The following is a 15,516-nucleotide window of genomic DNA, read 5'->3' as shown; positions in this document are numbered from 1 at the left end:
GCATAACCAGATGTCACCGTGGGAGAGGGAGCAAATTCCCAATTGCCCCCAACTGAGAAACACTGGCCTAGATGTAAACACTGGCTCCACCACTTCTCTATGACCTTGAACAAGCAACATAACCTTTTTGTGCCTCAGAGTCCCTGACTGTAAAATGGAAAGATAGTAAGAACATGTGAGGTTAATGTGAAGATCAGATAATAATCCAAGAAAGCACATGTTCCCTCTATGTCAGGCTTGCTCCACGGCTATTCTGCCCACTACCCTCAGCTGCCTTCCCTTCAAGCCTGGATCAGGTGCACATGAAGGTCCACTAGCACCTACGTAGGAATGAACCCATCAGCCAGTTAATGCAAGTGTGCAAACAGCCAGATGTTACAAAATGAGCATCAGATCATCTGCTGATTAGGGAGGTCCTGGCCGCCCCTCTCACCATCGAAAGGCAGTTAAGATTTAAGAACCTAGGGCCCGGCTCCCTGGGCTCAGTCTAGCTCTGCCACTCATGAGCAGGGTGACCACAGGCCCATGATTAAGCATCCTCATCTGTAAAATGGGTAACAAAACTGCTGCATGGGGTCATGAGGGTCAAATAAATCAATGCATGTGTGGTGCCTGTGCAGAGCGAGTGTCCCTATTGCTGACATTTGTGTTAACCCAGCACACTCCCCTCTTCACCGACACTCTGGTCACCCTCCTCTTCTCAGCTGTGCAAAACCCAAGCCAGTTCCAGCCTTGGCACCACCTTCCTCTCCTGCCTTGCTCTGCCTCCCAGACACCGCCACTGCCCAACCCCGACTTTGCCCCGACTTCCTTCACCATTCCCTCCGAGAGGCCTCCCTGGCCACCCTTCACACAAAAGCAGTTGACCACCCCGCTGGCTCCATCTCCTGGTGCCTGATGCTGCGCACGGTGGTCAGTAGAGTGCAGTGCAACACGCCCAGGATCCAGCAGCTTGGGTTCACTGGTGTGGCTCCCCACAAGTTCCCAGATGCAGAGAGGTTGATGAGAGGCCTGCCCAGCATTCAAGGCAGTGCACGCGTCCAGGAGATGTAACTAATTACAGGACGTGAGGATGATATTTACAGAGGGAATTCCAACGTCCTCACGGGGTGCATCTTCCCCAACACGGAACTGACTTACACAGGGGCCTACAATGGCATTTGCCCTGAAAGATTCTGTTCATGACAATCTGTCCTTTAGAATAGAATGGCTGCACGTTAGACAATTCCAGGTAGGTGTTTTTAAACTGTGTTCCCTGGAACTGCAGACTCCAGAGAAAGAGTGACAGAATTCTACCAAATGAGGATTCGTAAAGTCAAAGACGCTGGGAAACAAGGCAGAATCCTCCCCCACTTGGGGACTCTTAATGCTTAGGAAATGCTCTAAGGCCCCCTGTAAACAGGCTCTGAATATGAGTTTGCTGGATTTATTTCACTACAGACCCTGCCCATGAACATTAGCATTACAGAGTGTGGTGATCTCATAGAGGCCTCCCTGGTACACAGAAAGTGAGGCCCAGAGAGCTTAGCAGACTCACTCAAGGTCACACAGTCATCTCCCAATCCTAAAGCAGCATTCTATTCACTGGCCCTGATGTTTTGCTTAGCTATTTGTTCATAAAATGTCAAAAAAACAGACTTTAGATTCCAGTATCGGTTTTATGAAATCAAATATGAAAATGAATGTGCCAAATGGGATTTTGCATCGCACTGTTCCAGAAATAGTTATTCATTCAACAAATATTTATTAAGCATTATGTGCCAGGCACTGCACATTCTGCAGTGAATAAGACACGGTGACACAGAAGACCAACAACAAAATTATCCTTGAGGGGACCAGAACAGATCGAACTGCCCTTGACAAGGCTGCTTCAAAGCTGGGACTTGTGAGAAGCTACCCATCCCCGTTCCATTTGCTCCCATCAGCAGTTTTTACATTTAGTCTAATGGCAATAACTCGCCCTCCACTGCAGTGGGCTGGGGTAAGAAGCCTTGACTCTGCATGTTGAAGGGGGAAGCATAGAGATTGGTGTGAGTTGAGCTCTTTTACTGAGCAATTCAACCTGCAGATTTTCCAATTTTAAATTCATTCCAATGTCATCTCAGTTAAAACGCATCCTCTTATTTACTATCATCTGCAAGTAAACGTGTCTATTTAACAGTGGGATTTCTTTTTCAAAGTGTATTGACTCACACCACTCAAAGCCCTTCAGAAAACAGTGTACCAAAAGCCACGTCATTTTAAAACACACCCTAGATTAGAGATGGAGGAAAATAGTGCTGTTATCCCAGATGACCTCTTCAGCTACCACCTAGGAATCAGGAGAATGATCTTATGTTCTTTTAAATAGAAAATGCCAAGTGAGAAAAAAAATCAGAGCCCCAGCCTTAAGCAGTCCACGTATCTAATGCCGTAGCTATGAAACCAGCCTTCAATACATACTTGAAACGTGTTCTTCTAACAAAAAGAAATCGGAAGCTCTTCAAGGTCCTTTGTCCTGTGTGTTCATTTAAGGTCAAAGTAAATACATGCTTCTACACCCAGCAAACATTTTTGGTGCTTTTTAAGGATGTACTCAAATCCCAATTCTGGGGAAGGAGGGCGTGCCATGGCTTCTCCAGGGGCAGTTCTGAAAACCAGCCTTGCCAAGCAACAGGATTCACCCCATTGTACACATGCCTTGTGTTTATCAGACACCAGAAGCACCGAGGCCTCAGTAAAGACCCTGCAGGAGCACAAAACACAGACACCCCACTGCACCCCAGCATCACCACTCACACCCTGAACATGGTGTTTAAAACTCAGCCAACCAAATAATCACTGAACAAGTTCTTTGTTTGAAAGGGGAAGGGAGAGTGTATCTTTAAAGGACCAAGCTCCCCATTTTCTTCTAGGACCTCTGGTCCATCTGTGCTAGGCTGGATTTATTTGACCCAAATTATTCCCACTGCTTCTGCCAATGCTTTCAGATAAGAATCAATAGGGCAGAGCTTCTAAGCATGTGCACACAGAGACAGAACTGTGAAGAACCGAGCAGCGCTGAGAATATGTACATGGTGAGCAAGAGTGTATGCTCACAGAGGTCTGTGGGTTTTGTAGTCCCAAGAGGGCATTTCTATGCAGTTTCAGGCAATCCATTTGGGGTGAAGGGTGTTATTTTGCCTAATGAAATCTCCCCCTCGCAGTCCAGGTCCCAGACAGACTCAGCAGCAGGATCACCATCTGGGGGCGTCTGAAAGGTCCCGGATAAGTGATCTAAAGGGCCCTCCTCCTTCTCCTCCTCCTCCTCGTTGTCCACCTGCCTGTCTCCGGGTGCCACCGCGTTGGGAATCATATGGATATAGGGCCCTACAATCTCCTTGTGGAAGACCGTGTCTTGGTTGTAGGAGATGAGCTCATTGCTGATGTTCACCGACTCCACACGTGTGCGGGAGCACAGGTGACTGCACCCCAGCAGCTGTGCGAACACCTTCCGGAAGTCAGCGTTGAAGGCGTAGATAATAGGGTTGAGTGAGGAGTTGGCCCAGCCAAACCAGACAAAGACATCGAAGGTGGTCTCGCTGACGCAGGGGAAGCCGGCTTGCGGATCCCCATTGCAAAAAGGAACCATGCAGTTGAGGATGAAGAAGGGCAGCCAGCAGCACACGAACACCCCCATGATCACAGACAGGGTCTTGAGGACCTTGGTCTCCTTCTTGATGGAAGCCCTCAGGTTGGTGTTGGGTTCTCCTGGGGCTCTGCTCCTGCAGCTCTGCGCATGCTCCGCGGCTCTCTCCAAGGAGGAGATCCTGCGGATCTGCACCTGCGCTATACGGTAGATGCGCGTGTAGGTCACAATCATGATGGCCACAGGGATGTAGAAGCTGATGAGCGAGGAGGAGATGGCGTAGGCTCGGTTCAGGCTGGAGTCACAGTTCTCTGCCCTCACATTGGGCTCCCCGGCTTCCTCCCAGGGCGTCCCATTGGCCAAGTTGGATGGAAGGTCCTCCTGGCCCCGGGAGCTCGACTTGTCTCTGTGCCAGTTGAACTGGACTGGAATGAAGGAGATGAGGATGGACAAGGTCCAAGCCAGACCCACCATGACTAAGGCCACGGTCTGGGTCATCTTGCGCTCATAGCGGAAGGGCCTGGAGATGGCCCAGTAGCGGTCCACACTGATGATGCACAAGTTCAGGATGGAGGCCGTAGAGCACATGATGTCAAAGGCCACCCAGACGTCGCAGAATGCCCCAAAAGGCCAGTAACCAGCCACCTCGGCGACTGCCTTCCAGGGCATGACCAGCAGTGCCACGAAGAGGTCGGACACTGCCAGAGACACGATGAAAACATTGGTCATCTTCGCACGCAGATGGCGACTGCGCACGATGGCGGCGCAGACCAGCACGTTGCCAAACAGGGTCCAGACAATGAGGAGTGTCAGGAGGCCCGCGGTGACCACCTGCACTGGCCCCAGGGACGCGGCCCCAGCTGAGCCGCCCAAGGCGCCCCCCTGAACCATTTGCTGCTGCATCCTGAACCGAGCCCAGTACGCGGTGCCATTGCGCCCGGGAGGCAGCATATCTGGCTTGGGGGCAGCGGCAAGCTAAGCGTGGCTACAACTTCAGCCCTGTGTCCCCCAGGAGGCCCCATCTGGCACCCCAAGGGGTGCCCCAGGACCCACAGCCCAGAGACCCCTGAGCCCCGAGGAGCGCTCACCGTGCACTGCGCCGGGACCCGGAGCGGTGGACGCCTTGAGCCCTCCAGTCCCGGAGCTGGGGCAGGAAGGGGCAGCAAGCGTCTGGTGCCCGCGGGCGGCAAGGGCTGTTTCCAAGAGCCTACAGCGCGCCGGGTGGCGGTGGCAACAGCCGCCGCGTCTGGTTCGGAGCCGGGGAAGGGAAGAGCGAGCCGCCACCGAGGGGCGGGGGCCGGGAGCAGCGGGAGCAGGGAGAGCGCAGGAGCTCTGCCGCCCGCCGTCCCGCGCCGCTCCGGGTCCCGCGCTCCCGCCCTTCGCCGCGCGCTCCTTTCCCCGCTCCCGCCCCACCTGGGCCCTGGCTTTCTAATTCTCTGCGCTCCGTCTGCCGAGCCCAGGGGCAGCCCGAGCCAGGGAAGGTGCCTGGCCTGGCCCAGCCGTGCAGCCCCAGGCCACGTTTGGGAGGCTGGGTGGGGGGATGGGGAAACTTTGTAGGGTGAAGAAGGCCTCCTTGGATTTCTCACTGACCCGAGCCCCAAATCCAGACTTATTCCTGGCTGCACGACCTTGAGCGCCCCATCTAACTTCACCTGGCCTTGGTTTCTTCATCAGCAAACGTGAGATAATTATTTCTACATCTCTGCACGTGTCAGGACCCAGGGACACCATCCAGGAAAAAGCACCAGTGCCTACAGCATCTCCTGGACCACCCTGCTCCTCCGAATCTGCTTCCCCTGACCCCTTGAAAGGAGGCCCTTTCCCCACCACTTCCAACCTGTGAGTGATTTTTCCTTTAAGAAATAATTTTAACTGAACTCAGAAGAAAAGGGAGGGGAGGACCCTCCCCAAAGGCTGGAGCTGCCTCCTGAGGGCACTGTCACATTCTCTTCTTGTTTTAATCTTGGGAGGGATAGATTAAAAAAAAAATCTCAGCGTTTTTCAGGAGAGGAAACTGAGGCCTGGAAAGGTGTTCAAAGTCTGAGCAGGTTGGGGAAAGCAGGTGGAGGAAGAGTGAAGAGAGCAGACTTCCCAGCCCTTAGAGCACCTCCCAGAGGACAAGTCCGGCTGGGAACCACTCCAGTCTGGCTGCTGGTGTGAGCTCAGCTGAGCTGCAGGGAGGGAGGTGGATGGGAGCAGCCTGCTCCTCGCTCCCCCTGGGACACACACCTGCAGCATGTGAGGTCTGCAAGCCGGACTGGAGCTTCTCATCCCTACCCTCCCACCACACCTGCTGCTGCCCCCTCTGCCACTGGACCAGCTCCTGCAGGTGCCCCAGATTCTCAGCCTTAAACACTGCAGCCCCCCTCCCTCTCAGTGCTTCCTGCAGCTGGACATGGCAAGACAGCTGTCAGGGTGACTGAACTGAAACTGGAGAGCAGTGCTTCCTCCGGTCTCTCCTCTCCAGCATTGCCGCCTGTGCAGGACTGGGTCTTCTGTGCCCTGTAATACAGTGACACCATCTTAGCCTCCAGCCCTGATTCTCTGACCACCCACCACTGAACCACAGGTAGAGTGCTGTTTCTAAAACCTGGCTGTGAATGTGTCCTTGAGAGTCCCAGCCCCTGCCAGGCATGCAAGATCTTTCCAACATCTTGCCCATGCCTTTCCCACCGCCCTTGCTTCTCTCCTGCCACTGCTCCACATGCAGCCTGCAGTGGAGACAGCACCAGCAGTAGAAGCAAAATTGATCACTCACTTGCACTTCCCCAAAATGACCTGCTTCCCCTCTGTCTTCCTGAACAACACTAACTTATGGTGCAGGAGATGAACTGGGACTTTTGAGACAGGGATTTGAAGTTTGGCTATTCATTCTTGCATTCAGCACATATTTATTGAGCACTTACTATATTTCAGATGCCATTGACACACTGGGTATATACAGAGAGAGGTATAGATATGACTTTCCTTTCCTCTAGAAGTTTGCAATCTGATGCTAAAGATAGATGTTAACCTAAGGATCATCCAAGGAAACATACAATTTCAACTGTGATGCCTGCTATGGAGCAAGTTTAAAGTGTTAAAGAAGTGCACACTAGGAGGGGGCAACCAAGACAAGATGTTTGGTGAAAACCTCCCTGGAGAAGTTTCTCTTTGCGTTTGAGTCACAGGTGAAGTAGGCAAAGAAGAAGACAGAGAAGGAAAGACATGGCAGACAGGAAGAACAGTACTTCCCAGCTTGGGGGTCCTGGGAACATGATGTGGTCTCTCCTGGCCTCAGTTTTCTCATCTGGAAATGGGGAATGGTGGTAGTTGAAGTGGTGAATGTGATGAGACCAACAGACCTGATCACGGGTGTTCTGAGCTTCCCTCCTTCCCTGCTCGACACTCGACACCTGTGCCACACCTTGCCCGGGCTGCTCTCCAGGGAGGATTCTCCCCTGGCTTTTGTGCTGGCAAGTCCCAGAGTGGATGCTTTATTAGAGGCTGGAGGAGGAAAGAAGGGTCCCAGAAGGAAGAGACCCTGTGTATCTTCACAGTAAAGACAGTGAGGTGAGGAAAGGGTCAAAAAGTGGGACAGTGTTTTTCCAGGGAAGACTTTGAAAGAGGTGAGGCTATGGGAGCATGGGAGAGGTAGACAGGAGAGCAGGAGGATGGGAGAGGTAGACAGGAGAGCAGGAGGGACCAGGAGCAGGACGCTCCACTGCACCCACAGAAGCAAGCAAAGAGCTTGGGTTTGGAAATTACCTCTCGGCGCTGGACACGACACTGCTTGGAGACTGCCACAGGGATCCGGCTCTGCATCTTCTGGGATTTATGGCAATCACCTCTTCTGGACCAAGCAGGAGTGCTGAGCAGGGGGCGGGGGCTGGCAGCTAGGGTGACACTGTATCTGCATCTCACCACTCACTGCAGGGCTGCTGGCCCTCCAGGCACTTGGCTCCTTGAATCAAGAAACTGTCTCCAGGTCTTGGTTCTTTGCTCCAATACAAAGATTGAGTGCCTGACAAATCTTCACTGGTAGATGAGCAGAGAAGGGGAATCTGCCCAGTGAAATCAATGGACACAGGACTTAATCAGCCAAGAAAGGTACACACATGCTCCATACACAGTTCTACATTTGACTTCAGATGCTTCTGGGAAATTCATCCCCTCGTTCATGCAACAAGCCCCATTGATGGGGGAGGGTCCAGGATGACATGTCATGGCCAGGGTAGATTTGCATAATGGTTACAGGAAAGTTCCAGCAGGAAATGATAAAGTACACGGAGCAAGGGCTTTCTCTTCCAATTAGCACAACATTACTGTTGGAGCTAGGAACTGAGCTGTGACTCACAACCCCTGAGTAGACCTTGGAGATACAGGAGAATCCTGTAATGGAGGGAATGGTGCAAGCAGAGGCTCAGAGGCATGAAGCTGCCTGGGGGGTAATACAAACTTCCAGAGCTCTGATCCAAAAGACCATGCTTCTCATCACTCTTGGAGACCGCGTTTCCCCTCTGCTGCTGAGACTGTGCTAAAGTGAGCTCCAGGGTCATGGAGCCATGGTTTCCCATCAGGACTGGCTGCACCGTCTCACCTGGGCTCTTTCCCACGTTGTCTAAAGAGCCTGGCAGAGGTAAAGCAGCTGGAAGCCAGGGCATCTCTCCAGCCAGCCTCAGGAGCCAGCCTCCTGGGCAGAATTCTAACCACCTAGAGGGTTAATAAGCCCCTCTTTATTTATCCCAGGCAGAGCCCGGATCTCAGGGGACACAGGTGGGAAATGGTCCTTCCACACATTGGCTTCTGCAAAATTGGACTAAGAGGATTTTTGTAGAACATTTTAGCACAAAGGCGGTTTTCCTACTCTGGTCAGCAAAGAGTCTTCTGTCTGAACTCACTGATCTCCCTTTGTCTGAAGACATATTTTAAATGGGATTTGCTTCCCTGAGACAAATGATAAAATCAGTAGGAAAATGCCCAGGATTTCGCTGCTGCTGCTGAGATCAAAAGACTCAACTCTGCTTTACACCAGGAAAAGTCCACTCCTTGGCTACAGGATGCCCCTGAGCCCCCAGACCCAGTCCTACCCATGCACCAGCTTCAAAGGATGGAAGCTTGGCAGAAATCTGCATTGCCTTGAGCCCAGACCCACTGTGGGTCTAACACCCCCTCTTCAAATAACAAGGTCAGCCCCTGATCCTTCCTCTCCCCAGCTCAAGAGCAACAAGGCTTCTAACACGTCAACATGTTTCTTCCATAAGTTGGTTTAATCGTGAGGCAGCACTGTGTAGACAGACGGGAGGGTGGGGTTCCAAGACAGTCCTGGATTCAGATCCTTCTCTGACATTTTAGCTGGGGGAAACTTGACAGAGTTACCGAACTCTTAGAGCTTCAGTTGCCTGATCTGTAAAACGGTATTGATACTGTTATTTCACCACGCAGAGATAGAATGGAGAAAGAAGAAGCTGCACGTAAGAAATCCAAGTGTGGCCAGGCACAGTAGTGCACACCTGTAATCCCAGCCGCTCGGGAGGCTGCACTCACTTGCACTTCCCCAAATGGGCGGGGTGGTCATTCCAGAACCCGAAATGACCTGCTTCCCCTCTGTCTTCCTGAACAACACTAACTTGTGGTGCAGGAGATGAACTGGGACTTTTGAGACAGGGGTTTGAAGTTTGAGGCAGGAAGATCCACAAGTTTAAATTGATCAGCAACTTAGCAAGGCCCTATACAACTCAGCAAGATTCTGTCTCTAAATAAAATATAAAAAGGACTAGGGATGTGGCACAGTGGTTGAGTGCCCCTGAGTTCAATCCCTGGTAACAAAAAAAAAAAAAAAAGAAAAGGAAAAAGAAAGGGAAAGAAAGAAAGAAAGAAAGAGGGAGGGAGGGAGGGAGGAGAAAAGAAATCCAAGTGGGTGTATCTGTTAGGTTTTGCTACAATGATGCTACCTAACAAACAGCCCCAGGATTTCAGCAGCCTAAAACAGCAAACAGCTATTTCTTGCTGACTACCACAGTGAGCTGGGAAGCTTTGCCTCAGCTGCAGGTCAGGTTCTGTTGGCTCCAAGTTTCTCTCATTCCCAGGCCAGCGCCCCCTGGAGTTGCTCTTCTCCTGGCACAGAAGGGAGCCAACAGGGCCACCCAATGGCAATTCACTCAGAGCCTCTGGTCAGGCAGGGCGTGCCCTCGATGGGTCACGTGAGTAAACAAGAACTCTCCTCTGTCCACAAGGAAGTCAGGCAATGGAGCAGGGCAGCCGGGAAGAACTGTGAGCTGACAATAGGGCCATGCAGTTCCCAACCAACAAAGCCTTGATGTTCCATTACCCCGAAGTGGGTCCACAGCCACCCCTTCTGTCTGTCACCTCTGCCCCTCTCTAACTCAGATCCTCCCTGCTTTCTGCCTGCATGGCTGCCAGAGCTTCCAGCAGCTTCTGGGCAGTGCTGTCTTCCCCGGGCCCATCCAGCCAATGCTCTGCCCTTCGTGTTCCCAGGATTCATCCTGATCCACATTAGTAATTATTAATCCAACCAACAGAACTAGATTCATTAACTCCAGATGCCTTAGTGTGGCCTTCACCACCTGGCCACCACCTATGTGCCCCACCCACCTCTGGCCACCAGCCTCCCTGCCTCAGTAGAGCCCATCTGCACCACCCGGGGTCCTGTCTTCCCCCAGCCCAGCTCTTCCCGGCCCTGCGCCTGCGCATGCTCTCTTCCCGGCCCTGCGCCTGCGCATGCTCTCTTTCCTGTCTAAATGTCCTTCCCTCTCTTTTCTGGAGTCCCACTCACCTGTCAACCTGTACCAACGCACGGTCCTTCCCAGGACTCGAAGGAAGGGACCATTCCCTTTGTACTCCCACCACCCACTCACCCCAGGCCCACAGTGTGGTGTGAATGTGCTCACGTGTGTCAGTGTCACACCCACGGTGACATGGTGAACAAAGGGAGAAACTGGAAGCTTATTCCCCAGGTCAGCGCGAGGCAAGGATGCGCTCTCACCACTTCTATTCAACAGAGTGCAAGAGTCGTCATCAGGAGCAGATAGACAGGAGAAAGAAAGAAATCCCTTTTACCTGCAGGTGACATGGTCATACCAAGAAGACCCCAAGGACCACACACACACACACACACACACACACACACACACACACACACAGAGAAAGTTAAATCTAATAACTGAACTCATAAAATTTCAGGATATAAAATCAACATATAAAGATCTTTGACATTTCTATATACAAATAACTACCTAGACAAAAAAGAGAAAACAAACCCATGTATGATAGCATAAAAAGCTGATTAATTAGGAATAAATTAACAAAGAGATGAAAGGCCTGCACACTGAAAACTATAAAACTTTGATGAAAAATCAACATACTAATGGATCAAAAGAATTAATATTGTTCAAGTGTCCATATGACCCAAAGCAACATAGAGACTCCACATAATCCCTGTTGAATTCCAATGACATTCTTCATAGAAACAAAAAACAAAATTCTAAAGCTTCTATAGAATATCCCCACCACCCCCCACTCACACAACACACACACACACACACACACACACACACACACAGCCAAAGCAGTTCAGTTCTGACGGGGAAACCCAAGGAGGAGGAGTCCTGCCTCCTGGGTGTGAGTTGCATTACGATGGCTGGGGACAGCACAGTGGTAGAGCATGCGCTTAGTGGGTGCAAGGCCCTGGGTTCAATTCCCACCAACAAATGTGTGTGTGAGAGAGTGAGTGTGTAAACAGCCCTTCCACAGTGTCAACCCATTCTGCCTCCAGGACCTGGCTGGCCAACACCTAGCCTGGCACCTTCGCATGCCTCCTCTGCTCCCTCTCCAGCCGAGGGGGTCCAGCGCACGTGGCTGAGCCCATCAGGCAGACCTGGCACACAGCGGCAGCTGCTGCTGTCAGAAAGGCAGCAAGAGTCCCCTTCCTCCACCCAGGAGGGGGCCACTGACTGCCGGCCCACCCTGGGGAGAACAGAGTCCCCTGCTGAGCTCCTGTGGGCCTGTCCCCTGTCCCCTCCCTTCCAGGTCTGAGAGCAGGAGGTGGGGAGAAATTCAAGGTTCTGCGGGCCTCTCTTCAGGGCCAGGTTTAAAGCGCCCTCTGGTGCCTTGAAGGCGATCAGAGGGTACACGCCTGCCAAGGCCTCCCAAGCTGAAGGAACGTGGCAGTCCTGAGTGCCACAGTGTCCCCAGCATCTTCTCCTGCTGCGAAGGCAGCCCACATGGTCATGCAACTGTTCAAGGCAGGCCCTGAGAGAGGAAGGCAAAGCTCCTCCCTCCCCTCCCCTCCTGGGGGCTAACCCTAACCCTAACCCTAACCCCCCAGGCGAAGACAGAGGCAGAGGCCAGACCAGGACTGGGAAAGGGCCAAGGGGAAGTGCAACAACAGGGGTTCTGTTGGATGGTTAGGACCTCACTGCAGAGGGAGAAAGAGCTGATCCTAGCAGGAGGCTGCCCATCCCAGAGGGGCACATGCAAAGTCCTGAGGCAGAGGTTCAGTAAGGAAGGCAGAGAAGGGAGCTGGAAGGCAGAGAAGGGAGCCGTCTGTGGCTGCAGCAGGGCGCAGGGAGGGTGCAGGGGAAGGGGCTGCAGGGGATGGGGGGCCACATGAGATGAAGCAGCAAAGGCCAGGTGTGGAAAGGACTCACTGAGCCTGAGCAGGAGTTGGTACTGTCCTCTAAAAGCAGTGGAGGACCGTTGAAGGAGTCTCACTAGGTGGTTTGATTTGGTTTACATTTTTTGAACAATTAGCATTACTGTCCTTCGGTCCCTGTGTTATTAATGTCACTAAAACAGCAAGCCACTTTTCAGATTAAAACACTGCACAGCCCCTTCTCCTTTCCCACCCCCATCCTCCCCTTAGGGTGTGCTCTTAGGGGGAGCTGATGGCCCTTTCATTCCCCAGGGGACCCGGCAGAAGGGCGCCCACAGCTGCCCCAGCCTCCTCCCTGACTCACTTCCACCCGGGGAAGCCGATCACACCCCACGGGAACCTCCTGCAATCCCCGGAGCCTTCCAACGCCTCTTGACAGGGACAAGGATGCCCACGGGGAGTGACAAGCCTGTCCCCTAGAGGGAACATCCGTGGGGACCATCCAAGCTGCCCTTGGCTTCCCTAGGAGACCTCGGAATCCCCACCCCCATCCTTCACCTGGCAGTGATGACAGGCATCATGCCACGGGGGTCCTAGAGAACGCGTGCAAGGGGGCCTCTTGCGCCCGCCCCTCATCTGTGACTCCCAAGGCCAAGGACCACCCAGGCCCACCCACCCGCTCCCGGTCTCTGGTTTGCGCTCCAAGGTCGTGAGGCAGCGCGCGGGAAGGGCACCGGCGCCCCCTGCTGCCCACGCCCCTCCACAGCAAGGCTCCCGTCCCTGCGGGAGAACCGAACGCGCTGCGCCACTTTAAGCCAAGTGTAGTATTCTGTAACTGGGGACAGTGGTATCTTGGGTCACCTATTTTCCTGAACACCTACGCCCAAGAAACAGTTCCGAGGGGAGAGGGGGTGGTTAACTGTGCTGACTTTGTTTTTAAGATGATAAGGTTGACCGAAAGGTAAAGGGCCGGCCGCCTGACCATACCTGATCTCAGTGACTCAGAAGGTCGGGGCAGGAGGATCCCAAGTTCAAGGCCAGCCTGGGCGAATCAGCAGGAACCTCGGCAATTTAGTGAGACCCTGTCTCAAAAATAAAATAAATTTTTAAAGGACTGAGAATGTAGCCTGGTGGTAAATGACCCAAGTTCAATCCCCAGTGCCCCGGAGGAGGGTGGGGAGGACAGACTGAAGAAAAGGCAGCGGAGTCTTTAATCTGGCAGAAGCGACTATTGCTGCAACTTACTAGCTATGTGGGCGTGGCCCAGAGTTCCCCTGTGTCCTGCCTGGGTGGCCATGTCTACCTGACCAGGTCACTCAGCCAACTCAGCGGGGACTCACAGACATGGACAGCCATAGCTGTGGACATCAGAAGAGCTTTGAAGTGGGGGGGGGGGTGTGAAACCGAAGACAGCAGCTAGCACCGCTCCAACTGGATCCTCTACCGTCTGGGTGGCCAGACACAGGGGTCCCGATGCAAACGTGGGCAGCTGGGAGGTTTGGCTCAGCAGTTTGGAGCCATCTTGTGGCAGGGATGCCTTTCCTTGTGCACACCAGCTACCACAGGAGCCAGCTGTCCCCTGGATGCCCAGCTGCACAGTCCTGCTCCTCCACTCTGCGGCTCCAAGAGCCCCGCACCAGGAACACAAGTCCAAATCCTGGTTTCAGAGCTCAGGCACACGTTGAAGCTGCCAGATGTGCCAGCTCCCTCTGCCTCTGCATAAGGCCACAACAGAAGGTGTCCGTCAGTTCGGGCTGCTATGACAAAATGCCAGGAATTCAGCGGCCTGTCAACAGTGGACATTATTTCTGGCAGTGTGGGGGCTGGAATCTGAGATCAGAGCGTGAGCACACGCGGGTTCTGTTGCAGGCCCTTCCCGTCGCAGATGGCAGAAGACAGCTCTGACTCTGGCCTCTTCTTACAGGGCACTAATCCTGTTCATGAAGTCCCCACCATGGTGACCTCCTACCTCCCAGGTCCAAACAACGTCACACTGGGATTAGGAGGGGTTCAACCTACAGATCTGAGGGAGGCCCAAGCAGTAAGAGATTGATGGATAATTTGTGTGCCCCTAGTGAGAGCTATAGGGACAGGAACCCATGTCAAGTTCCCTGTGAGAATCGTCCCTGGGGAGCGAGGCAGCTGCTCTTGACAGCTAAGCACTGAGCTACTCAGGAATCTGCCCGCCTAGGGGCCCAGACGACGCTGGCTTGGACGTCCACTGTTCAGCCATGATGGGTGGACACTGGAAGTGACCTTCTCTGATGGCTCTAAGTTCATGTCCCTTACGGTGACTCTTTTTTCTTTCTTTTAAATTCTTTTTTTACAAAATGTCTCCTGCATATGAAAATGTACCAGGGAAAACCCAACGGACGCCTCCTCCGTGTGGTCTCGGTGCTTAAGGCAGAAGGCGCTTCAGACGCAGCCGAGCTCCGCCCTTGGTCTCCATCCAGCCCGCCCTACCACGCCGCTGAGCCCGGAGCCCACGCCTTCCTCACGTGTGGCTAAATTTGACTCCCTGTGGATGTCACTCCAACACCGGGGAGTGTTTGCTGTTGACCTTGATAGTTGACATTGTTTGGGGGATTGTCCACGTGGACACATGGAGTTCTGGCCTGTTTGTTTTCACTCCTGTGAAATAAATATTCCCCCTAGGAGCAGCCCCTACTCGGTTCAGACATCAGGCTGTTCCCCAGGCAGGGGCAGCGCAGCCCTGAACTGCCCACACACCTGCAGGGCCTCTGGAGCTGGCGCTGGGGAACGGGTTCCGCCTTCAGGAAAGCGCTCTCCAGCCTGCCCAGGCCGCCCACGGCTCTCCCGTCTTCTACCAGCTTTCTCTCTGGCCGTCCCTCACATTGCTCCAGATTGGTTGTAGTTGTCCCCAGAGGTACATTGTGCCGGAACCCTGGTCCCCTGTGTGCCAGTGTCAAGAGGTGGTGGAACTTCTAAGAGGTGGAGTCCAGTGGGAGCAGGGAGGTCACTGGTCATGTTGACATTTGCTGTTTGCATGGTTCCTGGGGGACCCTAAGTTAGTTCTCATGAGGGGGTTGTTATGAGAGGGAGACCCTGGCCGATCCTTCCCTTTAGCTTCCTATCTAGCCACATGATCTCACCCAAACATGTTTCTGCCATGGTACCATCTGCCACGGGGCTTTCAGCAGATCTAAAGAAAGCCTCCAAACTGTCAAAGACTAGTTTTTCAGCCTCCCAAACTGTGAACTAAACAAACCTTTTTTCTTCATAAACACTCAGATTCCAGTATTTTGTTATAGTAACAGAAAAGACTAACACATGCATCCTGCCACCTTTGCTAATC

General features: G+C 53.0%; 1 protein-coding gene across 1 annotated transcript; it reads right to left on the bottom strand.

Annotated features, from left to right (window-relative positions):
- Positions 1-1,692: 1,692 nt before the first annotated feature.
- Drd5 (dopamine receptor D5) lies at positions 1,693-7,724 on the bottom strand. Its single transcript, XM_005319077.4, has one exon. The coding sequence runs from the start codon at positions 4,556-4,558 to the stop codon at positions 3,116-3,118; it is 1,443 nt and encodes a 480-aa protein (XP_005319134.2). The 5' UTR covers positions 4,559-7,724; the 3' UTR covers positions 1,693-3,115.
- Between the last annotated feature and the right edge of the window lie 7,792 nt (positions 7,725-15,516).

This window comes from Ictidomys tridecemlineatus, chromosome 9 (genome assembly GCF_052094955.1).
Source record: "Ictidomys tridecemlineatus isolate mIctTri1 chromosome 9, mIctTri1.hap1, whole genome shotgun sequence".
Classification (NCBI taxonomy): domain Eukaryota; kingdom Metazoa; phylum Chordata; class Mammalia; order Rodentia; family Sciuridae; genus Ictidomys; species Ictidomys tridecemlineatus.
This window is presented reverse-complemented; position numbering and strand designations above follow the sequence as displayed.

Bases quoted from the DNA above. Each gene is read 5' to 3' on its own strand.
- Drd5 (XM_005319077.4), bottom strand. From the start codon at position 4,558: ATGCTGCCTCCCGGGCGCAATGGCACCGCGTACTGGGCTCGGTTCAGG.